Source organism: Aquarana catesbeiana, linkage group LG04 (assembly GCF_042186555.1).
Source record: "Aquarana catesbeiana isolate 2022-GZ linkage group LG04, ASM4218655v1, whole genome shotgun sequence".
Classification (NCBI taxonomy): Eukaryota; Metazoa; Chordata; class Amphibia; order Anura; family Ranidae; genus Aquarana; species Aquarana catesbeiana.
This window is the reverse complement of record NC_133327.1, coordinates 473528900-473555747: the sequence shown is the minus strand read 5'-3', so window position 1 is coordinate 473555747 and position 26848 is coordinate 473528900. Positions and strand designations below refer to the sequence as shown.

The 26848-nt window shown below is 44.5% G+C and overlaps 1 protein-coding gene across 9 annotated transcripts in view; it reads left to right on the top strand.

The window, feature by feature from the left end:
• Positions 1-26848, top strand: part of SFT2D1 (SFT2 domain containing 1) — a 790079-nt gene that overhangs the window by 407906 nt on the left and 355325 nt on the right. For 8 of the 9 annotated variants that reach the window (XR_012243942.1, XM_073627599.1, XM_073627595.1 and 5 more), the window contains one exon: positions 10307-10342. The exons of the other annotated variant lie outside the window; for it this stretch is intronic. Coding sequence is in view for 7 of the 8 variants with exons in the window: in XM_073627599.1 (XP_073483700.1) it covers positions 10307-10342 (36 nt within the window). In the remaining variant the exon portion in view is untranslated. The remainder of the gene's footprint in view (positions 1-10306; positions 10343-26848) is intronic. 9 annotated transcript variants of the gene reach the window in all.

Below are 26848 nucleotides of genomic sequence, written 5' to 3'. Positions count from 1 at the left end.
CCTTTTCTCAGGTTTCCAGGCATACGGACCTGGCCTTCGAGGATATGGGGGTTCTTTCAGATCCCATGAACAGAAGGATGGAGACTCTTTTGAAGAAGTCCTGGGATTCGTCACAGGGAAACCTTAAGCCTGCCATGGCGGTCACAGTAGTGGCCCACAACATGGAATATTGGCTTACTCAAATTAAGGCACACATTGAAGCAGGGATGCCAAAAAAAACTATTTTGTCTTCCTTCCCCATGCTACTTAAGGGGGTAGCATATATTGCGGACGCTTCAGCTGAATCAGTGCGCATGTCCGCAAGGTCTTCAGCCCTCACTAATTCAGCTCGAAGGGCCTTATGGCTTAAGACGTGGCAAGGGGACAGCGCATCTAAAGTTAAACTCTGTGGAATTCCACTCACAGGGTTGGAGGCTGTTTTGGATCGGACGGCCGATAAGAAAAAGGCCTTTCCCGTTAAAAAAAAGTTTGGGGAGCAAACTAAAAAAGTCTCAGAGAAAGTTTGAAGCCCCAAAAGTGGAACGGCAAAAAAAGGCTTGGGGGCAGAAGGGCAAAGGTCGTGGAGGGGCGATTTTTCGCCCTCCTGAACAGCCCAAGAAAACCCAATGACGGGGTAACCACGGTGGGAGGAAGATTGGGGGCTTTCCTTCCACAGTGGGAGATGATCACCTCCAACCAGTTTGTGTTAGGGATCATAAGAAGAGGTTACCGGCTGGAGTTCTCAGAACCTCCTCCGCACAGTCTCCTTGTCACCAAGCTGCCAAAATGCGCAGAAAAATCATCAGCTCTTCTATCCTCCCTACAGGAGCTGGAGGAGCAAGAGGTGGTGGTAAGAGTTCCAACAGAGGAGATAGGCAGAGGCTTTTATTCCCACATCTTTGTGGTCCGCAAACCTTCCGGAAAGTTCAGGCTTATCATGAACTTAAAGCCTCTGAATGTCTCAATCACTTACAGGAGATTCCGGATGGATTCTGTCTATTCGGTGAAGGCCTTCTTCCTCCGAATTGCTTTATGGCATCGATAGACTTGAAAGACGCTTATCTGCACATTCCAATCGCAGAAAGTTATCAGAGTTTTCTCAGACTGGTGGTAAAAACCAGGGAAGGGACGTTTCATTTACAGTTCAAAGCACTCCCCTTTGGACTATCCTTTTCCCCCCACATCTTCACCAAAGTTATGGTGGAGGTCCTGGCTTTCTTGCGGCTCAGAGGCATCTCGGTGGTCGCATACCTGGATGATCTACTTCTGTTTGCCTCTTCCCCGGAGCAGTTGTCCCAGGATCTTTAGGTAGAAAGAGACATCCTAGAAAACTTGGGGTGACTCTTGAACCTGGAAAAATCCAGTTTGGTTCTGTCCCAAAAGGTCACCTTCCTGGGCTATGTGTTGGATTCAACAAAGCAAAAAGTGTTCCTTCCAGTAGAGAAGATCCAGAAGGTGGACAAAGCAATGTTGTTGCTCCAGGGCAGCCGTCAGGTCTCAGTAAGAAAAGCGATGTCAGCTTTGGGCTTATTGACTTCCACGCTCCCGGCAGTTCAGTGGGCAGGGCTGTATTTTTGCCCTTTTTATCCTGAGGGTCTGGGACCACAGTCCGGGGTCCCTGGACTCCCTAATATCTGTGCCGAGTCAGGTCAAGAGGTCCCCCTGGTGGTGGGGAAAGGGGTTCAGTCTCTCACAGGGCCTGGAGTGGGTCCTTCCAGTCTCCAGGACGGTCACAAACGATGCGAGCGGACAGGTTGTGGAGCACACCTGGATTCCAGGATGGTGCAAGGTACTTGGAGGAGAGAAGACACAAAAGTCCTCGAACTGGATGGAACTGAAGAGCAATAGACTTGGCTCTCAGAGCTTTTCAGAGAGAACTCCTGGGACAATTCCTAAGCGGTGGCCTACATCAACAGGCAAGGGGGTACCAGGAGCAGAACCTTGTGGGTTCTGGCAGAATCCATCCTCAGGTGGGCCGAAGCAAGCATTCTCTCCTTTTCGGCAGTACATTTGAAGGGGGAACAAAACCAAGTAGCGGATTTTCTCAGCAGAAAGATGCTAAGGGAAGGCGACTGTGTTTTGAACCAGGACATCTTTGAGATGATCACTCAGACGTGGGGGGTACCTTGTGTGGACCTCTTTGCTTCGAGAGTGAACAGAAAAGCGCGTCTATTCTTTTCCCTAAACAGATGGGACTGAGCAGCCGGGGTGGATGCACTAGCTCAGAGCTGGCGTTTCTCAAGGTGTTATGCCTTCCCCCCCTCCTGTACTGATTCCAGCAGTTCTGAGAAAGTTTCAGTTGGAAGATACAGCCCTCATTCTGATCGCAACACACTGGCCTAGGAGGCCGTGGTTCTCCATCTTGATGGGTCTGGCGGTGGAACGTCCCTGGATTCAACCTATCCAGGAGGATCTTCTTTCTCAGGGACCGATCTGTTGCCCCCTGGTGGAGCGATGGAACCTCGCAGCGTGGAGGAGTTGCTAAAAGGCAAGGGTTTCTCGGATCAGCTAGTGGCGACTCTCCTAAATTGCAGAAAAAGGGAGACGCAAACTATCTACCTAAAGGTGTGGAAACGCTTCAATAGTTGGTGCACAGAAAGCCCCTTCGATGTACGCAGTTCTGTAGCAGTATTGGAATTTCTGCAGGCAGGAGCGGACAAAGGATTAGCCCTTAGAACTTTAAAAGGACAGGTGTCCGCCCTGAGCATTTTTCTGGAAAAGCCGCTAACAATAGATTCTTGGATATCTAGGTTTTTTAGAGCCTTAGGCAGACAGATGCCAGTCAGAATTTCTTCCTTCCCAGTGTGGGATCTTTCTTTAGTTTTGCAGGCCCTTACAGGGGATCCTTTTGAGCCGTTGGAGTCTTGTACGTTGAAGTTGATCACCCTCAAAACGGTGTTTTTAGTGACGATTACCATGGCAAGGAGAGTGAGTGAACTCGAAGCCCTTTCTATTAGGGCACCTTATTTTCAGGATTTCCCAGACCGTTTGATTTTTAAAATGGATCCGGCTTTTTTGCCGAAGGTGGACTCTAGTTTTCATAGAGGTCAGGAAATTGTTTTACCTACCTTCTGTTCGAATCCTGTGAGGAAACAGGAACATATTTTTCACAAATTGGACGTTAGAAGGTGCATCCTTCAGTACTTAGATACTGTAGTACAAAACAGTTTAGAAAATCAGATTCTCTGTTTGTGTTATTTTCAGGGGCTAGGAAAGGGTCCAGATTGTTAGCCAGATGGTTAAGGTTGGCCATCAGTCAGGCTTATGTAATAGGGGGATTGGAGCCCATGGAGGGGATTAAAGCACATTCCACCAGGGCAGTGGCGACTTCTCAAGCAGAGTAGGCTGGTGCTTCTCCGGAGCAGATCTATAGGGCTGCAACGTGGTCCAGTTTTGTCACGTTTGTGAAGCACTACAGGTTGGACCTGCTATCAGCCAAAGACCAGGCCTTTGGGCATAAAGTGCTGCAGGCAGTAGTCCCACCCTAAGGTAAGGTGCTCGCTTATCCTCTCTATGGTGCTGTCCTGAAAGATGAATGGGGAAAAACTGAGTTACTTACCGGTAACATCCTTTTCCAGGAGTCTTTCAGGACAGCACCGGTACCCACACAAATTGTTGGATATCTATGAGAACTCATTGCATGAGAGCGTCAGGTAAGCTATAGATATGTATGACGTATTCTTGTGTCTCCCCAGTTGGCTGGAGGTACTCTTGAAGAACTGAGGGGCCAGCGGGATGGTGAGATTTAAATATTGAATTGAAAGGTGGTGTTTCCTAAGAGGGGAGGAGCCAGTGTCTTTGTGGTGCTGTCCTGAAAGACTCCTGGAAAAGGATGTTAACGGTAAGTAACTCAGTTTTTTATGCATGCTAATATTCTGCCTGCTTTGGTAGATGCAGCTTGGCACTGCATGCTGTTGCTCAATCTGTCATCTATTAGTACCCCTAGATCCTTCTCCATCCTTGATTCTCCCAGCTGTTCTCCACCTAGTGAATATTTTTCATTAATGTTTTTTAACCCCAAGTGCATTACTTTACATTTCTCCACATTAAACTTCATTTGCCATTTGTCTGCCCACTCTTTTATTATGTTCAGGTCTTTCTGCATAATTTCTATGTCCTGATGTGAGTTTATTACTCTGCTTATCTACAACATATCCAAAGCTGGGGTTCCTAGCACCAAGTGGCCCCGAGATACGGGGCACCAAAGTCGGTTCAGAAAATGTCAAGCACTTTTCTGCAGCAGAGAATGACATTTTCCGAACCGACTTTGGGCCCCGTATCTCGGGGCCACTTAGTGCTAGGAACACCATTTAGATATGTTGTGGTACTAGTTCCACTGGGTTTGCACACCAAATTTTGGGTTCCTAGCACCAAGTGGTCCAAAAGTCGGTTCGGAAAATTAATTTTTTTGCTGCAGAAAAGTGCTTGACTCGAGTATAAGCTGAGAGGGCACTTTCAGCACAAAAAAATGTGCTGAAAAACTCGGCTTATACTCGAGTATATACGGTAAGCGTTTATGGGGGACTGTATCAAATGCCAATGCAAAGTTCAGATACACCACATCCACAGGCCTCCCCATATCTAGATGCCTGCACACTTCCTCGTAGAATGGTAGCAGATTGGTCTGCAAGGAACGTCCTCTTGCAAACCCATGCTGATTACCACTAATGATGATTTTCTCCTCAGTAAAGCTTTCATCTCCTCCAATAATTTACCCACTATTGATGTTGGGCTAACTGGCCTATAATTCCCAGGAATATGACTCTGCCCTTTTTTGAATATCGGTACCACGTTGGCTTTTCTCCAATCGGCTGGCACCAATTAGGTCAGTATGCTGTCCACAAAGATTAGGAACATGGCCTGGCTATAACTTGACTGAGTTCTCTGAGGACTCGTGGGTGTAAGCCATCTGGTCCTGGTGATTTATTTGTGTTAAGTTTATTGAGTCTTTTGTTGACTCCGGCCTCTGTTAGCCACGTGGGTATGTCACGTGTTGTGCCACTAACACTATAGGCGCTGTCGGAAAACCCTTCTTTTTCCTGTGTAAAAACTGTGGAGAAGAAGGCATTTAGTACAGTTGCCTTCTTTGTGTCATCTGTAACCATCCTCCCATCCTCCTCTTTTAGGTGTGCAATGTGCTCCAATTTTGTCTTTTTACTGTTAATATATCTAAAAAAAAGATGTGGGTTATTTTTATTTTCTTCCACTATGTGTCTCCTGTAATCTTTTTTAGCCGCCCTGATTGCGATTTTACATTTCTTATTGCATTCCTTGTAGTGTAGGAATGCTGGTGGTGACCCATTCCCTTTATATTTTTTTTAAAGGCGATACTTTTTTCCTTGACGAGGCTACTCACATTATGGTTTAACCACCCAGGTCTAATTTCCGCTTTACTATATTTATTGCGCAATGGAATGCACTGTTTGATACCTTTTTTCTAATATATCCCTAAAGCATTCCCATTTCACTTCTGTGTTCAATGATTCCAGAATTTGGTCCCAATTAATGTCATGTAGCAATGGATAATTGGCTCGTTTGAAATGTAGTGTTTTTGTACTACCCATATACCTCGTTTTCCTGTGATTTTATGGTAAATGTGATCATCCTATGATCGCTAGATCACAAGTTATCGCCTATCTGCACATCTGAGATCAGACTTGTTCGTAATTAATAGATCTAACAGGGCATTCTTTCTGGCATTCGTTCGGGAATCCACCATTTGGGACATGAAGTTGCCCTGTAAAACATTCATGAAGTGACGGTCCTTTAGTGAGTGAGCTGTTCCCTCTGCCAAGTCGATATTGGGATAATTGAAGTCCTCCCATTATGATTACATTACCCTGTTTCCTTGCCATTTCTAACTGAGATAGTAATTTCAGCTCCAACTCCTCCTTCATGTTGGGTGGCCTATAGCATACCCTCACAATGTCTGTCTGAGGGGGACACACTGAAGTACGTAATTGGGTCACCTTTAGAAGTTTGCAAAGCTCTTTAGCTACTTTGGACGGAAATGGGGTGCCCTGATCGGTTAGTTCTTCTTTGGGAATGCCCACACGGCGGAAAACCTGAAATACCTCTTTGGCAATTGTTTTGGCAGAGGTGTTTCGGAGAGGAATCGCTTCTGGGTAATAGGTGGCATAGTCCATTATCACCAAGATGTGCTGGTGCCCTCTAGCGGACTTCAGAAAGGGGCCAGCCAAATCCATGGTGATCCTCTCAAAAGGGACCTCAATGATGGGCAGGGGAACCAAAGGTCTACAGAAATGTAGGGGTGCTGAAATCTGACACACTGGACAGGAAGAACAATACATTTCCACTTCCTTAGGGACCCCAGGCCAATAGAACATCTGCGTGATTCTTTATTTGGTCTTTCCAGCTTCTAAATGTCCCCCAAGAATGTGCCCATGGGCAGTTCTAAGACCAACTTACAGGAAAGTTTGGGCACCTCCAGTTACTCTATGGTTTCCTCTGCCCTCTCTGACACCCGGTATAGTAGGTTCCTTTCCATGATTAAGTACAGAAGGACAATCCTCTCATCGGGGGGTTAACTACTTACCCTTTTATTTTTACTTCATGCTCCCATGCCCTTAGTAATGTGGGGTCCTTCAATTGTTCAGCGGCAAAATTTTCTCTTGAAAGACAAACACAGGACATTCCATAGCTCAGCTCTCCAACCAGTCTGCCAACTGACCAAATTAACCTGTCCAACAGGGTTTTAGTTAGCACGCATTTGCAAACGTATGCATAAGCTGCAAGGCCTCTTCACGGCACCCTGTGTATGCTTGCAGTCCTAACGCTACTGAATTTATAAGAGTCTCCACAATGGAAGCACATGCATGAAATGGATAGATGAGGGGCAGGTGGGCCTGGAGGCATCCCAATCCCCCTTAAAGGAACAGGAGCACACTGGACACCCAGCAAGAGCACAGTGGCAGCAAAGGTGTACAGTGTGTCCCCAGACCATATTTTACACCAGTAACAACCTAACAGCAAATTTTTCTCTGTCTACCTCTAGATCATCAAACACTAGGGATCACTTATTCTCCTCTGAGGTTACAGACTCCTCTCTAGGCCCTGTTGTTTTCCCTGCTAATACTGTCAAGGGAAAGTCAGTAGAATGCTCACACTCAGAGGATTCCCTAGGAGAACCTTCAGACTGTAAAGAAACGCTTAATGGGGATAGGGGAGATAGGGATAGAGAAGACTCTGTACAAAACTCAGCTACCGGAAGCTAGAGAATTTGCACTCCGCAATAAAGAGAAATTTTCAGAATTGCTGGGTTGGGTGTCTGGGATTGCACATGACATTATTACCGTACCAGGGGAAAGGGTCAAACCCTAAAGGATTACAGAAGCCAGGCGATAAAAAACAAAAAACAAAACACAATGGCATCATGTGATAGGGAACCAGACACACCTGATGACACAGGTTACCCAGGTAGATTTCAAAGGACACTGTTGCCACTGGATACTCTTGAGTGCCCCCCATGTACACAAATTGCCACCATTTTTCTAAGTTTCAAGACTTTTTCTGCCACTAGTTCAGTTTTTACCAAGGTGACCAGGCTACCAGAATCCAACAATGCAACAACAATTTTACCATCTATACACATTTTGCATAAAGGTTTCTCATTTCCCCTTACTGCAGTGCATGCAACGGATGCAAATAGGGACTGACGTCTCTCTCTCTAAGAAAGTCAAAATGCATTGGCTTATCAGCAACTGGGCAGTCTACCGCTACGTGTCCCTCTTCCTGGCAATGGTAACAAATTATCCTTCTGGTCACCTCCTGCAGATTTGGCCTTCCAGGCCAAACATTAGAAGCAGGCCCCAAAGTGCCTTTAGTTCCCCCTTTTCCATTCTCTCCACCCCCATTCCTTGGTGAAGTCTCACCCATAGCTGGGAATGGTCTGGCTTTAGGGTGGAAAGTCCTGGAGTCTTTGAGGGAAGATGTAAGATTCTCAGTCGCTATGTACCTTTCCACAAGGTCTACAAGTTTGTCTGCTGTTTCCGGATCGCCATGGCTAACCCTTTTTTGTAAGGCAGTAGGGAGAGACCGCAGAAAGTTGTCCATGACCACTTGTTCCACAGTTTTTGGTCCGGACAAAGTTTCTGGCTATGGCCACTTCCTGGTCAAATGAATAAGGTCACATTTGTGACGGGGGTTGGTTTCCCCAGCTGATAACTTCAGTTGTGTATCCTCTGAGCCCTGACAACCAGGGTTACACCCATCCTTGCCAATATTTCAATTTCATTGCTATGCATGATAATGAGCATACTAGCTCATTATGCCTTTTGTCTTGCAGGTTTTATTTGTTTGTGGGTTTACAACCACTTTAAGTGTGTTATTACTAAGAATTACAGGTCTAAAGCATAAAACGCCAAATTTCTATGCAAAACAATGCACCGATTTGAGATGCAAAAATCTTACATAATCATACTGCCAGGGTGGTCAAGTAGTAGCTGCATTTGTTGCTGGCACGCACAAAAAGGTAGGCCTTGAAAGAGCTGCTCAGTCTATCAATCAATGCACTGTGAACTCGGGGGGGAGGAGGGTTCAAATCAGTTGTTACATTGCAATACACAGTTATGTAGCACAATTCAGGGCATTACACATGAAATGGCACACCACACTATAATGAATCAAATGTCTTGGGTTTTTAGATATTTATCTGCATACAATGTGGATGTTTAATGTGTTTTTGATGCTTCTGTGATGCTTCAGTGATGCTTTTTTGAAGCTTTAAAGTAGTTGTAACCCTAAAAAAAAAAGACATACTCCTGGCCCTTTAGGGCACGAGATATGGCATAGTGCTTTTGCCATGTCAATTGTCCCTTTCTATGTTGTAAAATACCTGGTTGATCCTGCATGTTCCTGTCTTCCCATCTATAAACTCACCACGTTTATCATGGCTACTGATCTCTGATAGCGTGGTCAGTTTATGTGCCTCTGTCATCCATCTCCTCAGTGTCTCTGCATCTCCCATTCCTGTCTCTTCTGTGGTCTGTGTGAGAGCTGATCTCCTCCCAGCCCCTCCCCTGTCCTCCTGCCTAGATAGAGCAATGCTATTCCCCTGAAGCTACTCCACCCCTCCTTTTTTGTTAACCAGTTCTCACCCAGGCCAACTCTGACATTTCTCTACTACATATAAAAATTATGGGGAAAAGGTGCTTTTGGGTGGGGTTGGGCAGAGGCCCCAAAGCACCCCCCCATGTTAAGGGAATGTGGCCTGTATGGTTCAGGAGGTGGAAGCGCTTGCTTGTCTTTCCTGCATGTTCAGATAGGGTTCTGGTATGGATTTTGCGGGGACCCCACGCAAATTTTCTTTTGTGTGGGGTTACCCTTAAAATCCATACCAGACCCAAAAAGGGGGGAGCCCCATGCTGTTTTTTTTTCTGATAGAATTTGTGTTCAACACTGATGTGCGATTCAGATGCATTCCCATAGAAGGCAATGTGCCTGGAATTCGCATCTAAAATGCATCACGGTGCTCAGAAAACACACAGGTCTCTTTTTTAATTCACAATGAATTCGCACTGCATATATGTGAACTGGCTCCAAAAAAAGCTACTTTAGTTCATGCCAAACGGATGCTGTTAAAAAACCACATATATGTGAATGGAGCCTTAATCTGCCTATTTGAATGCTGTTTCTAATAACTTTAGTAAATAGTTATAAATCTCCACTGTTACAAACCTAAAATGTTTATATTTATTAATTAAAGTACACATTTGAACACACATCATTTAAAGTGGTTGTAAACCTCAGACATGAAATTTGAATAAAGCACATCCTTCCTATACTGTATACATGTCTCTATACAAAGCACTGAGTCTGATTTCTCTCTGCTGCCTTACTCCCCAGTTATCTGCATGAGTCAATTCTGACAGCCTTTGCCTGCTCCTAGAGATAATTGGTGATCAGGGGGGAGAGCCCCAGCACACAGCCTGTGATTGACAGCCACAACTGTGCATGTTCCCGTGTACTGTGAGGAGGGGGTGTGTCCCTTCCCTCCAGTCAGGGCTCAGATCTCTCCTCTGCAGTGTGAGACTACAGGTTCCCGCCCCTTGATTTTCAGAGCTAAGATATTCTGTGTAAAATGTGTTTTGGAAGACTGTAGGAAGAGAGGAGGGCTGCACATAAACAGGTTCAGCCTACAGTATGTAGGAGGACTGATTTCATCTCTAGGTATCATCAGATGCTAGTCACTTCACTGGGCATATGTAAGGGTTTTTAACTACGTTGAGCTGTAATCAATGTAAATCTAAAATTAATACAGTTGGCGTTACTTAATTTTTTCTTTTCTTTTTATTTTTTTATTTTACAGCTTTGTCTAATTTGTACCTTATGTGCTGTGTTTTGGGTAAGTCATATATATATATATATATATATATACACATACAAATGCAATCAATTTACTAATGTACTTTAGACACCAAGTGATGAGAAGTTAAATAGATATTAAAATCTTTATTATGTTCGGGTTACCAGCAGTGCTTTTACAGCATCCTAAATAAGCCTTATCGCCAGAAGCTTTGTCATAAGATTATATATGTATTTAATATATTTTAGGTATGATGTAAAAGCCTCCGTTGTGACATTCAAAAGCCTTTGAACTGCTGCTGCATAATCGATTACTTGGCCGATTATTGTTTTGATTTAATCGGACAATAACCTTTAAAAAGGTGGTGTATAGTTTATATTTCAAATAAATCTTTATTATTTTCACAGATTTAAAACATGCAATTAAACATTACATTCTACTTTTTATAATTATCTTCCACCCGCTATTATTGCATACTTCCTTATGTACTTTGCCATCCATCCTCTGACCCCCCCCCCCCCCCTTCTCATGGAGGATACAAGTTTCCGGTGTACATAATATTCCCTGGTTTCTATCACTTTTTATTTTTTTTTTTATTCCTTTTACTTATTACTGTATTACTGCCCATTATGGGCTACCTTTAGCTTCAGTTCCTTATCCAACACTCACAGGGGGCATTCCATTTTTTGCAGCCAGGGTTTCCACATCTTCACAAACTTACTATAATTGCCATGTCTGGTAAAAGTTGCTTTTTCCTTCCATGCTAACATATTTATGGCCACAACCCACTCTTCAGGAGTCGGGGATTTCAATGATTACCAGTTTTGTGCAATTAATTTTTTGCCTGGTATAGGCATCTTGCAATCGCTGTTAAGGTACCTATTGACCTGTATCTTCTGTGTCCCAAAACGCATACTCTAATTCTGATGTAACCCTGAAAGTCGCATTTACAATGTTTAGCATTTCTGTCCAATATCGGAACAGTTTTGGGTATCTCCACAACATGTGTATTAGATCCCCCGTCTCCTGACACCTAGGGCACTTGTCATCAGGTCTACAGCCAATCATATACATTTTCTTAGGGGTATAAACTCTGCAATAAAAACAAATGTGATACTTTTTGTGAGAGAGAAACCGACACCAACGGTCCAAATTCTAAAATCCTCTTCCATTGCTTCATAGTTATTGCTCCTACATCCTCTTCCCATCCTTCTTTATTCTTAGAGGACCCTAACTCAGTAGTGATTCTGCCCATTATTTGCACATACACCTCTGATATAAGCCCTTTAGAAATATCTGCCTTAATTATTTTTTGGAGAAGGGGAATCTTACTCCATTGTAATGGTTGGTTATTAAACTGGATACCCAAAGCATGTCTGATCTGTAAGTAACTATAGAATGATTCATTTGATATCCCATACTCGTTTCTCAGCTCTGCGAATGATTTTAAGGTATTACCCTCATACAATTGGATCAACTGGTTTATACCCTGCCTTTCCCATTCCTTGATCTTCCCTATGGTCAATAATTCTTGCAAGTGTTTATTATACCAAATGGGCGAGTATTCTGTAACTTCCTTGTACCCCATCATTCTCTTTACTGACTGCAAGACTTTAGTAACCATCTTTAGTGTTGGACTCCCACTTGGAAGAGAATCTGCCTCTAACGCTCCCACTCCTAATTTATGTGGAACCTCCTGTAGCATCATTTTACCACTGGCTTTCCCCTCCCAACATAGCACATCCCCCAATTGCTACAATTGAGCTGCTAAATAATAGCTATACGGATGGGGAACAGCCATTCCCCCTACATTTATTGGTCGCTGCAACATTTGCAAGCTAATCCTGGCATGGCCAGTGTGGTGTATAGTTTAGTTAATATATAAAGTTTAAAAAAAAAAAGGAATTCTTAAATATCTATATGCAGTGGTAAATATAAATAACCAGCTATATGTTTGGGGAGCAAAATCTCTAATTCACTCTGAGAATAACATACAGAAGAGATATACTGTATATACTATTAGAGGTTAAAACTGGTAAATATCATCACTCAGAGATCAAAATTAAAGACTGTTTTGCCGATTTTCAGACAGAACTGTATCATTATATGCTGGCCATACAAAAACAATTTCGTCCTTCAAAAAAAATGTAATTTTAAGAAAGTTTGTTCGATTTTCTAATTGTTAGTGGGGTCAAATCAATGTTCTTTTGGACCACAGTGGTGATAAAATTCAAAGGCGCAGATTAGAAAACTTCTTGATCATATAAATTTTCAGACAGTGTGTATGTAGCTTTTGTTCAGAATTCATTAATTTTTAAAACTGAATGTTAAAGCAGAACTCCGGCCAAAAATTGTTTTCTCTGTCCTTGTGGCTGATCTACCTTCACCAACTTTGCCATCCATGTTCTTCTGAGCTCTGTAGTTCACCTGTAATAGGCTGCTGAATTTGCTGAAAAACAGTTATTGCCTGGTGACATCCTGTTTGTAAGAATGCTGGCTTCTATCCCTCTCCTAAGCTCAGCCAGTGGTCTGACACGCCCAGTTTTAGTTCTCTGTAAAGCGAGCAGAGAGGAAGCAGACATGTTGTGGGCTAAGAGATCCTCCCTGCCAGAAAAGATGATGCATTTTTTGAATCACAAAGCTGACTTCCTGAAAATGAAATCAGTCATATCTCTTAAACGGTAAGAAATTTCACAAATGTAATAACTGTTTAGTGGTGTGTGTGTGGGTGTACTAATGGGGGATTTTTTGAAAATCCCAAAATTCTGCTTTAAAAGCAAATGTAATTTTCAAATGATATTCTTTCATTCAGAGGTTTTTTGTACAAATATTCTCGTCTAAAAATCAATACATGTTTGCCCAGCATAAGGCTCGGGTCACACCTATGCAGTTTGCTTTTGATCCATTTCAGCAGTGCTTTTTGCTGTGCATTTTGCATTTTTGTACACGCTATTTTGCTGTGATTTGCGTTTTGCGTATGCCTTTTTTTGTTTGGGCAGATTAAAAAATTCAAATTTCTGCAAAAACACACTACAAAACTGTGCTTTTTTTGGTTGAATAGACTTCAGTGGGGAAGCTGCAGTAAACTGCAGCTTCTCCATTGAAGTCTATTCAACCAATAAAAGCACCATTTGCGTTAAAGTCCTTGACCCTTTCCAAATACGCAGCTAATCTCTACTATAAGAGGTTCATTTATACTGTGAAACAGTGAAAGTAATAATATATATTACTTATCATAGATAGATACACCCAGAAGTAGGATATATGGGCAATATAACTAGAAGTCAGACATGAAGCTATATGAAGGGTGGAAGGGAGATAGAAATCTTTTATAATAAAGTAGTACTAAAAGCTGAGACTTTTTTTTTCATGGTTATGATCATTTTAAATATAATGCACAATACTGGTAAAAGTTTACTTTAAATGTAATTGTAATGCCTTATATTACCTCCAGTCTATCAGCCTCCACCTTCTCTGGGTTCAGATGCTGATTTTCCCTGCACAGACTCGTTTAAAAAAAAAAAAAAATCACTTTAAAAACAAACATGTTCTACTTACCTGCTCTGTGCAATGGTTTTGCACAGAGCAGTCCTGATTCTCCTTTTCTGGGGTCCCCCACCGATGCTTCTGACTCTTCTTGCCTTCAGAGTGCCCCAATAGCAAGCTGCAAAGTGTAATATAGAGTGCCCCTAGAGTAAGGTAAAAAAAACTTCTGACTTTAGAACCACTCACTTCCTGCCCAGGACTATATGTCCCATAAGGCACTGCTCCTCACACATTCACAAGTTCTTAGGCACTTACTGACATGTATTGATGGTCTACTGAGCTTTATGTGTGCTGCACTGTATTTCCTGATATATAAACAAAAATAGTGCATTCTGTATGGCTGATTAATCGATTAGGAAAACAGTTGACAACTATTTTCATAATCGATTAGTTGTTTCGGCCCTACTTTTTTGGCACCACCATCTTGGATAATAAATAGGATCCACAGATGCAAATGGGGCTGTCGCACTGTACGTGTGCTTGCATTACAGTGAACGAGCTTAGGAGATTCATGTATGTCACTGCTTCCCTGCAGTTCCGTTCTGTGTTTTCTGGACTTCTGGCGGGGTATTGAAAATTTTGGTGACACAGTGAACAGATATATACTGTAGCAGCACTTCAACACATTTTTGAAAGTGGCTTTGTTCCTTCATCAGAAATAGCATAGTAACATAAACAACACACTAGTAACAGACATACAAAACTTCCAATAGAGGCAGTAACTGCCTAGTGTGTGTGTGTGTGTGTGTGTGTGTGTGTGTGTGTGTGTACTGTGCAAAGGTTTTAGGCAGGTGTGAAGAATGCTGTCAATAAGGAATGCTTTCAGCTATAAAAGTATAAAATAAAAAATGTGCAGTGCCACTATATACTGTATAGTGTATAATAAAGTGCAACTTAAAGCAAAAACAAAGCAAAAGGGCAAACATAAATCAACATTTTAATTAAAACCGATATGTGTCGGTAAAAGAAAAAAGTCCCAAAACCGATGAAATCCAGTGCAATAATCTTGCAGAAAAGATAAAACACCTTCACACGTGTAAATAATGCTTCTCAAAGTGTGTTCAGAGGCCAGTCACCACCTTCCTGTGGGATCAACACTCACCGGAACAGATGGCTGCCATTACAACAGCATGTGCCCCTGTGACTTTAAATAAATATGCTTTGCCCTGTGACTACATCAAAAAGGCACTTCTTATTGGAATGTATCCGCTCTCCCTGCACCTCGGCTCCGGGCCCAAATCCCTCTCACAGCCCGCCGCTCCCAGGCTTGGCAGCCTCGGCTCTCCTAGTCACAGGTGCATGGGCAACAAGTTTAACCACTTGACCACTGGGCACTTAAACCCCCTTAATAACCAGACCAATTTTCAGCTTTTGGTGCTCTCACATTTTGAATGACAATTACTCAGTCATGCAACACTGTATCTATATGAATTTTTTGTCCTTTTTTTCACACAAATAGAGCTTTCTTTTGGTGGTATTTAATCAGCGCTGAGTTCTTTATTTTTTGCGCTATAAAAGAAAAAAGACCGAAAAATCTGTAAAAAAATAAATTTTTCTTCGTTTCTGTTATAAAATTTTGAAAATTAGTAATTTTTCTTCATATATTTTGGCCAAAATTTATACCGCTACATATCTTTGGTAAAAATAACCCAAATCGGTGTATATTATTTGGTCTTTGTGAAAGTTATAGCGTCCAAAAGCTGAAAATTGATCACACCTGAAGTACTGACGGTCTATCCCATTTCTTGAGACCCTAACATGCCAGAAAAGTACAAATACCCCCCAAATGACCCCTTTTTGGAAAGAAGACATTCCAAGGTATTTAGAAAGATGCATGGTGAGTTTTTTGAAGTTGTCATTTTTTCCCACAATTCTTTGCAAAAATCAAGTTTTTTTTTTTTTCTTTTTTTTTTTTTCACAAAATTGTCATATTAGCAGGTTATTTCTCACACACAGCATATGCATACCACAAATTACACCCCAAAACACATTCTGCTATTACTCCCGAGTACGGTGAAACCACATGTGTGAGACTTTTACACAGCGTGGCCACATACAGAGGCCCAACATGCAGGGGAGCACCTTCAGGCGTTCTGGAGCACCCAGGCCAATTCTGACATTTCTCTCCTACATGGAAAAATCATCATTTATTTGCTAGAAAATTACATAGAACCCCAAAACATTATATATGTTTTTTTAGCAAAGACCCTAGAGAATACAATAGCGGTCATTGCAACTTTTTATCTCGCACGATATTTGCGCAGCAATTTTTTGAACGTGTTTTTTTTGGAGAAAAAACTGTTTTTTGCTTTAAAAAAAAAACAAAACAGTAAGGTTAGCCCAATGTTTTTGCATAATGTGAAAGATGAAGTTACGCCGAGTAAATAGATACCTAACATGTCACCTTTCAAAATTGCACACGCTTGTGGAATGGCGCCAAACTTCGCCAGATAAAAATCCCCATAGGCGACGCTTTAAAATATTTTACTGGTTACAAATTTTGAGTTACAGAGGAGGTCTAGGGCCAAAATTATTGCTCTCGCTCTACCGATCTCAGCGATACCTCACATGTGTGGTTTGAACACCGTTTTCATATGTGGGCGGGACTTACGTATGTGTTCGCTTCTGCATGCAAACACACGGACAGGGGCACTTTAAAAATTTTTTATTTTTTTTTATTGTTCATTTTACTTTATTTATTTTAGTTTGACACTTTTTTCCAAAAAAAAAATGTTTTTGATCACTTTTATTCCTATTACAAGGAATGTAAACATCCCTTGTAATAGGAATATGGCATGACAGGTCCTCTTTACAGTGAGATATGGGGTCAATAAGACCCCACATCTCACCTTCTAGGCTGTGCCTGAAATAAAAAAAAAAAAAAAAAAAAAGATCCTGGCTTCGATCGTAGCGGTGAGTCGGTTGAAGCACCGGAGGGCGGCGGGAGGGGGGGACGTCCCCTCTCGCCTCCCGTAAGAACGATCAAGCAGTGGAACTGCCGCTATGATCGTTCTTATGGTGTAGGGAATCGCCGGCTGAAAAAGCTGATATCTGAATGATGCCTGTAGCTGCACCCATCATTCAGATATCCCCGCACAAAGTCAAGGACGTCGTATGACGGAAGGCGGGAAGTGGTTAAAACGCGCTTTTTTTTTTTAACACAAAGTTGTCCATTTATACAATATTTCTAACACATAACATGTACATACCAAAAATGACACCCCAAAATAGATTCTCCTACTCCTGAGTAAGGCGATACCACATGTGTGAGACTTCCACAGCCTGGCCACATACAGAGGCTGGGTATAGCTGGGTATGGCTGAGCATGGCCGAGTATGGCTGAGCATGGCTGGGTATTGCAGAGTATCGCCGAGTATGACTGGGTATGGCAGAGTATGGCTGGGTATCACCGGGTATTGCAGAGTATGGCTGGGTATGGCAGAGTATTGCGGGTTATGGCAGAGTATTGCAGATTTTTGCGGGGTATTGCAGAGCATGGCTGGGTATGGCAGAGTATGGCAGAGTATGGCTGGGTATCACAGAGTATTGCAGAGTATGGCTGGGTATTGCGGGGTATGGCAGAGTAATGCGGGATATTTCAGGGTATTGCAGAGTATTGCGGGGTATTTCAGGGTATTGCAGGGTATTGCGGGGTATTGCAGGGTATGGCAGAGTATTGCGGGGTATTGCAGGGTATGGCAGAATATTGCGGGGTATTTCAGGGTATGGCAGAGTATTGCGGGGTATTTCGGGGTATTGCATGGTATGGCAGAGTATTGCGGGGTATTGCAGGGTATGGCAGAGTATTGCAGGGTATGGCAGAGTATTGCGGGTTATTGCAGGGTATGGCAGAGTATTGAGGGGTATTGCAGGGTATGGCAGAGTATGGCAGGGTATGGCAGAGTATGGCAGAGTATTGCAGGGTATGGCAGAGTATTGCGGGGTATGGCAGAGTATTGCGGGGTATGGCAGAGTATTGCGGGGTATGGCAGAGTATTGCAGGGTATGGCAGAGTATTGCAGGGTATGGCAGAGTATTGCAGGGTATGGCAGAGTATTGCAGGGTATGGCAGAGTATAGCAGGGTATGGCAGAGTATTGCGGGGTATTGCAGGGTATGGCAGAGTATTGCGGGGTATTGCAGGGTATGGCAGAGTATTGCGGGGTATTGCAGGGTATGGCAGAGTATTGCGGGGTATTCCAGGGTATGGCAGAGTATTGCGGGGTATTCCAGGGTATGGCAGAGTATTGCGGGGTATTCCAGGGTATGGCAGAGTATTGCGGGGTATTCCAGGGTATGGCAGAGTATTGCCGGGGTATTGCGGGGTATGGCAGAGTATTGCAGGGGTATTGCGGGGTATGGCAGAGTATTGTGGGGCATTGCAGAGTATTGCACAGCATTGCAGGGCATGCAGAGTAGTGGGGATGGCTGAGCATGGATGGATGGATGGATGGCTGGATGTCTCTGTGCAGCGTTGTGGGCACTACAGATGCAGCCTACAACGCTGCAGCCATCCATCCATCCCCCTCTCCGCTCACAGTGTACCGATCGGTAAACAGGAGGGGAGGAGAGGAACCGGCGTCATCAGATGACGCCGGTTTGTTTACATGTGATCGCGCCGTCATTTGACGGCGCGATCACATGGTAAACGGCCGCGATCAGCGGCCATTTACCGGGATCCGTGATGCGCCGAGTCCTCTGGACCCGGCGGTCACGGATGCTCTCGAGTTCGCGCCCTAGGGGGCGCGCGAGAGCCGTCATTTGGCTATGGGCCGGTTGTTAAGTAGTTAAAAGGCTAAAAATAAAATTTATTTGGCTCACATTCCAGAGTTAAAAATCTATAAATAATAAAAAAAGGTCTTTTAAAAAATATAAAAGTGAAGGAACACGATAATCGTTTAATTGTTACAAAGAATATAACAATATGTAAAAAGGAAATAAAGGATGCATAAATGCAAAACAAACGACAGATTGCAAAAGTAGAACAACCCCCAAAAATGTATTAATAGTAAAAAGGTCAGGTGTGAGCATGTTGGCCTTTACAAAATAATCTGGAGTGACTGGGGACAAAGGGAAGGCAAATGTGTTACCACTTGCCTACTGGGCACTTTTACCCCCTTCCTGCCCAGGCCAATTTTCAGCTTTTAGTGCTGCCACACTTTGAATGACAATTGCACGGTCATGCAACACTGTACCTTTATGACATTTTTATCACAAATAGAGCTGTCTTTTATTACAAATAGAGCTGTATTTAATCACCACTGTTTTTTTTTTTTTTTTTGCTAAATCAATGAAAAAAGAAAGTTTTGAAAAACAAAACTTTTTCACAGTTTGTTATAAAATTTTGATGTGCGCTGATGAGGCTGCACTGATGGGCATTGATGGACACTGATAAGGTGGCACTGGCGAGGCTGCAACACTGGTAGGCGGCAGGTGGTCCTGGTAGGTGGCACTGATAGGGGACACTGAGGAGGCACTAATGGGCACAGAGTGGCAGCACTGGTGGGCACTGTTGGGACTGCACTGATAATCAGATCGCCCTGAAGGTTCTCAAAGTGCAAAGCTGGGATGATGGGGATGGGCAGTGTCTCAAAGAGGTATAGAAGTTTAGGTAGAATCGTAATCTTTATGGTCGCAAGGCGGCCAAAAAGAGACGGCTTTAGAGATTTCCACTTGGCCAGGGAGGCTGTAATGGAGGTGTGTAGTTAGGGGAAGTTGGCCTTATAGAGAGTGTCATAGGTGGTTGTGAGGTGGACCCCGAGCTAAGGAAGGAGTCTTCCACGCATAATTGAATGATTGTGAAAGGGCAGACAGTGTCTGGTGGGGTATATTGAGGGGGAGGGCTTCCATCTTCGAATGATTAATTTTGTATCCTGAGAGGGCGTTGTATTGATCTAGCCCTATGTGTAGATTCGGGAGGAAAACATGGGGTTGCGCACAACATCATCCGCAAATAAGGATATCCTAAAGTCCCTAATACGTACAGGAATGCCGTGAATATCTGGGTTCTTTCTGATATGGGCTGCTAGGGGCTCAATACATAGGGCATAGAGGAGAGGGGAAAGTGGGCAGCCTTGTCGAGTTCCGTTAGTAATCGGGAAAGTGGAGGTGGAGGCAAACTGGGTTTGAACTAGGGCTGAGGGGAATGAGTATAGGTGAGCAATGGCTCGAAGGAAAGGGCCCTTAATACCGACACGGTGGAGTGTTGCAAACAGGAAAGACCAGCTCAGCCTATCGAAGGCTTTTTCTGCATCTAAACTGAGAAGCAGTGCCTCTGACCTATTCCTGTTTGCAACTTCTGTGAGGTCAATGGCTCTCCGAGTATTATCCCCTGCCTGGCGAAGGGGAATAAATCCTACTTGATCCTTGTAAATTAGTAATTGCATGAAGTTGTTTAACCTTTTTTGCCAGTAGCTTTGTAAAAATTTTCAGGCCTATATTAAGGAGTTCGATTGGCCTGTAGTTGGAGCATAGTGTATGGTCTTTTCCCGATTTGGGGATCAACGTAAGGAAGGAGGTCTGCATGTCTCTCGGGATAGGTGTATCGGTCAAAAAAGTTGAACAGAAGTGTGATGTGAGGGAGAAGAAGTGGTAGAAAAGTTTTGTAGTAGAGGTATGGTAGGCCATTGAGCCCGGGGGCCTTGTTATTTGGTAGAGATTTAATCATGTCAGATACTTCCTCAGAAATAGAGGAGTTGAGGCTAGTTAGGGCGGAGGAGGATAGAATAGGAAGATCGCAGTCCGCTAGGTAGGAGTGGATGGCTTGGGATAAGTCAGGAGATGGAGGCTTATGTGGCACACTCGGATCATTATATAAAGTCGAATAGTAGTTGTAAAAGAGTTGGGCAATTTTAGAGGGATGAGACTGAAGGGTGCCATTTGCAACTTTAAGAGGGGTGGATGAAGTAGCTGCTGCCCATTCATGAAGTTGTCTTGCTAGAAGCATATGTGGTTTATTAGCTTTGTCATAATAGGTCTGTTGCAGCCTAAGTAGTGCTTTCTCTGTCTTACCCAGGTCAATGTCCCTCAGCCCAGCCCTAGTGCTTATAAGTTCACTAAGGATGGTTAGGGACGGGAAGGATAGCAAGCGTGACTCCAATTGTCTGAGTTTGTCTAATAATAGTCGGCGGGCTGCATTGGCGTTACATTTTAGGGCAGTGGAGAGTGATATGCACTGACCTCTGAAGACTGCTTTATGACCTTCCCATAAGGAAGCGGAAGAAACATCAGGAGAGCTGTTTTCTGTAAAGTACAGCGGCAGGGTTTGTTCCAGCTCCATTTTGGAAGGGTCATGTTTGAGCAAAAACTCATTTAAGCGCCAGTGGCAGGTTCTAAAGGATCCCAGGGAGAGTGCCAGTGATCGGGCGTGGTCAGACCATGAAATTGCTTGGATATCCGAGCCTGTACAGGCTCTCAGGGTTGGGTCATTGACAAAAAAATAATCTAGACGCGAGTGGGACTTGTGGGGATAGGAGTAGAAGGTGAATTGTTTAGCTGATGGATAGGCGGTGCGCCAGGTGTCGAAAAAGGCATAACTCCTGGTTAATTGGCGAAAGAGGGTGGATTCCTAACGGTTGCCGAGGGAAGTTTTTTACGCCCTACGGAAAAAAAACATTTTACGTAACAGACAGCATTGATTTATGAAACACGGAAGTTGTCAGACAAATCTGATTTCTTTTTATGAGGAGGTGAGCAAAACCTTGAACAAAGGAGTAGCTGTGGACGTAATATAGGTTTAGCCAAAGTGTTTGACACAGTTCCCCACACAGGCGAATGTGCAAGGTAAAGTCTACAGGCTTGGAAAAATCAATTTGTAAATGGATAGAAAACTGGCTAAAAGACTGAATTCAAAGAGCAGTGGTTAATGATTCATACTCTGAATGGTCTAAGGTTGTTAGTGGTGTACCTCAAGGTTCAGTATCGGGACCCTTATTTTTTAATATACTTATAAATGATATAGGGTCTGGGATTGACACCAAGCTATGCAGTGGAAAAACATCCATACAGGATGTGTCTAACTTATAAGCCAACCTCAATGCACTTTTGAATTAAATCAGGTTTTATGTTGATAAATGTAAAGTTATGCACTTGGGGGCTAGAAACATGCATGCATCTTGCATACTAGGAGCAGAACAGCTGGAGGAGTCAATGGTGGAGAAAAGTCTGGGTGTTCTGGTAGATCATAGGCTTAATAATAGCATGCAATGCCAAGCTGCAGTTTCCAAAGTGAGCAAAATCCTTTTCCTGACGCCTTCATGGCAACACACACTGGGTTGTGACTCCGCCTCCACAACCTGACAGGATTGGTCTAGCTTTAAAAGTTGAAGAGAGATGCCCCCCACTATTCTCTTTTTTATCCTCACCTGACGAGATTGGAGGGACATTTCAGCAAAGGCAAGGGGGTAGGGACTTTAAGGACATCTGGCCTGGTGAGGCTGATAGTCCATCCCATGGGACTTTAATTGAAATTGTGGCCTGGTAAGGTCACATATTTCCATCCCTATTGTATATCAAAAGAAGGGGCGAGAACAGGGTGGTGGGACTTTAAATGAAGCATATGATGACGATAAAGTGCAAATGGTGAAGTAATTGGAAGGATTTTAATAATTGTCATGAGGTACAGTCAAATATAGAACATGTAAAATATACAATACATAGCATTTATAGCATAATAATGTAAAACATAAAATGTTACAAGTTCATTGTCACATTGTATAATAGGCTATAACTTCCAAAATTTCACCAAGAAAGGTAAGGGTAGAAGTTGGTAATACATAGTAATCCTTGCACGGCCTATGACCACAAGATCCAAACCAGAAAGGGTAAAGAGGGTAAACATAATATCATGGGTACTAATTGGTAATCAAAACGTGTGGCAGCTCAACGCGTTTCGTGACTAGGCGGTCACTCGTCAGGAGCAAGCACATGATGAATCTGGGGGTAAGAGGGTTGGTTCAATTTAATAGGTTGTAAACATATATAAAAAATAGCGGGGTAAAACCCCCTATCTAAATGCCAATAGACTCACTAGGTTCGTATGGTGGCGGTGTGGTGCCGTGAAGCAAAGCCATCCGGAATGGCACTCCCACCCGGGAGCCGCGGCGGACATCTCCCCCGGAGCGCCCCCCCCCGAGGCGACAACCATGGCAGGCAAAGGAACAAGGCAACCTGGACGAAAGAATGGGTGAAGGGGTGGGGCAATTAGTACCGGGGGAAAAAAGTGTGAGGAAGAGAGTGAAAGACCCAATTGGGGAGTGAAGGTGTGAGTAAAGTGAACAGCGAAAGGGGGCTGGATGCAGAGTGGAGTGCAGCTGGGGGTGAACCAAAAGGGGGTAGTGGGTGACAGTGAGAGGAGTGAGAGTAGAGACCAGAGATAGTGGTAAAAGTGACTGTACCTGAGTATTGGGAAGGGGTGTCAGCGAGGCAGAGCCTGGACTGGCGTGCGAACAAGTGTACAGGGAGCCTTGAGTGACAGAACCTGCCCGGAAGACGCTCAAGTAGGCGCCACGGCGAGGACGCCGCCGACGTCACGCCAGCGTAACAGGATGACGGGGGGAGGGGGGAGGAGGCAGGGCGGGCATGGACTGCTCCACCCCCCAACCGCCGCCGCCCCCCTGAACTGCTCGCGAGCGTGGCTACCACGTGCCGGGCGCCGAAGCATCATTTTCATTTAAAGTCCCACCACCCTGTTCTCGCCCCTTCTTTTGATATACAATAAGGATGGAAATATGTGACCTTACCAGGCCACAATTTCAATTAAAGTCCCAAGGGATGGACTATCAGCCTCACCAGGCCAGATGTCCTTAATGTCCCTACCCCCTTGCCTTTGCTGAAATACTAGATATAGGGATGGAAGCATGTAATTACCCTTTTTCCCCTCTTTTTTGCAACCCTGATCCTATGACCAATTTCCCTTGATTCATCTTTACTAGTCCATAGTGTACATCATAGTTATTTAACTACCCAGCTCCTTACATATATATATTTTTTATCTAATTCCAGCTTTATCACATTTTTTATTCTGGTTTTGTACTTTATACCACCGAGTGTCAATATTGCCATGCGCTGGTCCGTCTTGGTTGTGGGTTGGGCCGTGCTGCTTGCCGTCCGGGCGTTCTCCTTTCCCGGGAGCTGTGACGTGCCTGATGGGCCTCCTCCCACCCTCTGCCTTCCTCATGCTTGGAGGGGTGGTGGCGCCGTCACCGCACGTCAGCGTCACGCATCCCGTGCTGGACGCCTGATGCTTCGGCGCCCGGCGCGTGGTAGCCACGCTCGCGAGCAGTTCAGGGGGGCGGCGGCGGTTGGGGGGTGGAGCGGTCCATGCCCGCCCTGCCTCCTCCCCCCTCCCCCCCGTCATCCTGTTACGCTGGCGTGACGTCGGCGGCGTCCTCGTCGTGGCGCCTACTTGAGCGTCTTCCGGGCAGGTTCTGTCACTCAAGGCTCCCTGTACACTTGTTCCAGGCTCTGCCTCGCTGACACCCCTTCCCAATACTCAGGTACAGTCACTTTTACCACTATCTCTGGTCTCTACTCTCACTTCTCTCACTGTCACCCACTACCCCCTTTTGGTTCACCCCCAGCTGCACTCCACTCTGCATCCAGCCCCCTTTCGCTGTTCACTTTACTCACACCTTCACTCCCCAATTGGGTCTTTCACTCTCTTCCTCACACTTTTTTCCCCCGGTACTAATTGCCCCACCCCTTCACCCATTCTTTCGTCCAGGTTGCCTTGTTCCTTTGCCTGCCATGGTTGTCGCCTCGGGGGGGGCGCTCCGGGGGAGATGTCCGCCGCGGCTCCCGGGTGGGAGTGCCATTCCGGATGGCTTTGCTTCACGGCACCACACCGCCACCATACGAACCTAGTGAGTCTATTGGCATTTAGATAGGGGGTTTTACCCCGCTATTTTTTATATATGTTTACAACCTATTAAATTGAACCAACCCTCTTACCCCCAGATTCATCATGTGCTTGCTCCTGACGAGTGACCGCCTAGTCACGAAACGCGTTGAGCTGCCACACGTTTTGATTACCAATTAGTACCCATGATATTATGTTTACCCTCTTTACCCTTTCTGGTTTGGATCTTGTGGTCATAGGCCGTGCAAGGATTACTATGTATTACCAACTTCTACCCTTACCTTTCTTGGTGAAATTTTGGAAGTTATAGCCTATTATACAATGTGACAATGAACTTGTAACATTTTATGTTTTACATTATTATGCTATAAATGCTATGTATTGTATATTTTACATGTTCTATATTTGACTGTACCTCATGACAATTATTAAAATCCTTCCAATTACATCACCATTTGTACTTTATCGTCATCATATGCTTCATTTAAAGTCCCACCACCCTGTTCTCGCCCCTTCTTTTGAGATTGGAGGGACATCGCAAGCCTCTTACCGAATCCCCCCTGCAGGTTCAAGCCTCGCCTGTTTGGAAGTCCCTCCTGTACAGTCTCTAAAGGAGCTTCTATGAAGGGAACCCCGCTCTGGTGGTCTCAGGGGCATCGGCAACAGAATCATCTGGCATGGAAGTTCGCTTTAAAAAAGCTTTAGATATTGCAGTGGTCTCCTCTTTATTTTTTCTATTATTTTGCTCCCCCTGCGGCAATAAACTTATGTCATTTTCTTCCTTTTTACATTCTGGGACTGTCATGGCCGCCGCGTCTCTCCCTCTGCATTGTGCACACGCGGGGGGAGGAGATTTGTCCGTTCAGAGACCTTTGCCAGATCCCAGAATGGCGCTCTGTGCATGCGCGTCATTTCCGCCGCCATGGTGGCGGCGTTTTTAAAAACACAACAATGCCTGTGAGTGATCCCAGGTCACTGTATTACATGCAAACGTTGTATGTATCACCCTAAATTTCCAGGTAAGTGCCCTAATCCTTCCCTATATTCCAGGGATTTTATGTTTTTTTTTCTATTTTTTCCTGATCCTTGTGTATCCTTCCAGGGTTCCTATTTTTTCCTGCTCTGCTCATGGAGACCACTGCCCAACGCAGACCACCCTCATCCAATAAGGTAAGAGGCTGTCCGCCTTGAGTGCTAAGTATTGAAGAGAGAAAAAAGGGAGCACATCTACTAACATGACACCTTCTGGCAGCCCTTCCAGGTCAACGTCAAGACGTAAAGAACAGTCGAGCCATGCAGAAGATCCAGCAGAAGCCGGTCACGCTCCGCTCCTTATCCCATCATAGGCACTCACGCCATGGTCATTCACGCCATGGTCACTCACGCCACAGCCGCTCACAGCATAGCTGATCACGTCATAGAAGATCACCTTCACCACGTCGCGGACGAAGCCAACACACCCGTCCTGCAGCAAATGCCTGCTGGGTATGTGGCGCCCCTGCTTTGCCAGATAAACTAGCATGTCGCACATGCTTCAATGAAGCCACAAGAGAAAAAGAATCAGATGCCAGAGAGGTGACCGAGCTAATCCGAGAATCCGTAGTGGAGTCAGCAACACCTGCGCCGGCCAGACCAAGCACTCCTTCTGCAGCTCCTGCTCGCTCAGCAGAGCCAGAATTCCCTTCCGAGAACGAGGATCCAGAAGTGCCAGCGGGTTTTGACTTTGCTCTGGTTGAACCCTTTGCGAAGTCAGTCAAGGAGGCCATATGTTGAGAGGAACCTGAGTAAGCACCTCAGAAATCCCAAAAATATTTTCCAAATTTAAAAAGGGATCCAGAAACCTTCCCCTTCATTGAGGAACTAGAAGACTTCATTAAGGATGAATGGGAAAGATCTGACAAAAGGCCCAGCCTTAACAATAGGCTAACAAAGCTGTATCCTTTGAAAGAACCTAGAACCTACTTAATGCTCCTATCGTGGATGCTTCCCTAATGCGCTTGGCAAGACATGTCACTCTACCCATTGAGGACGCAGTCTCCTTCCGGGATGTTTTGGATCAGAAAATTGATCTGGAACTAAAAAAAAGCATACTTCATGGCAGGAGGCGCCTGTAGACCAGCAGTCGCCACGGCAGCAGTTGGT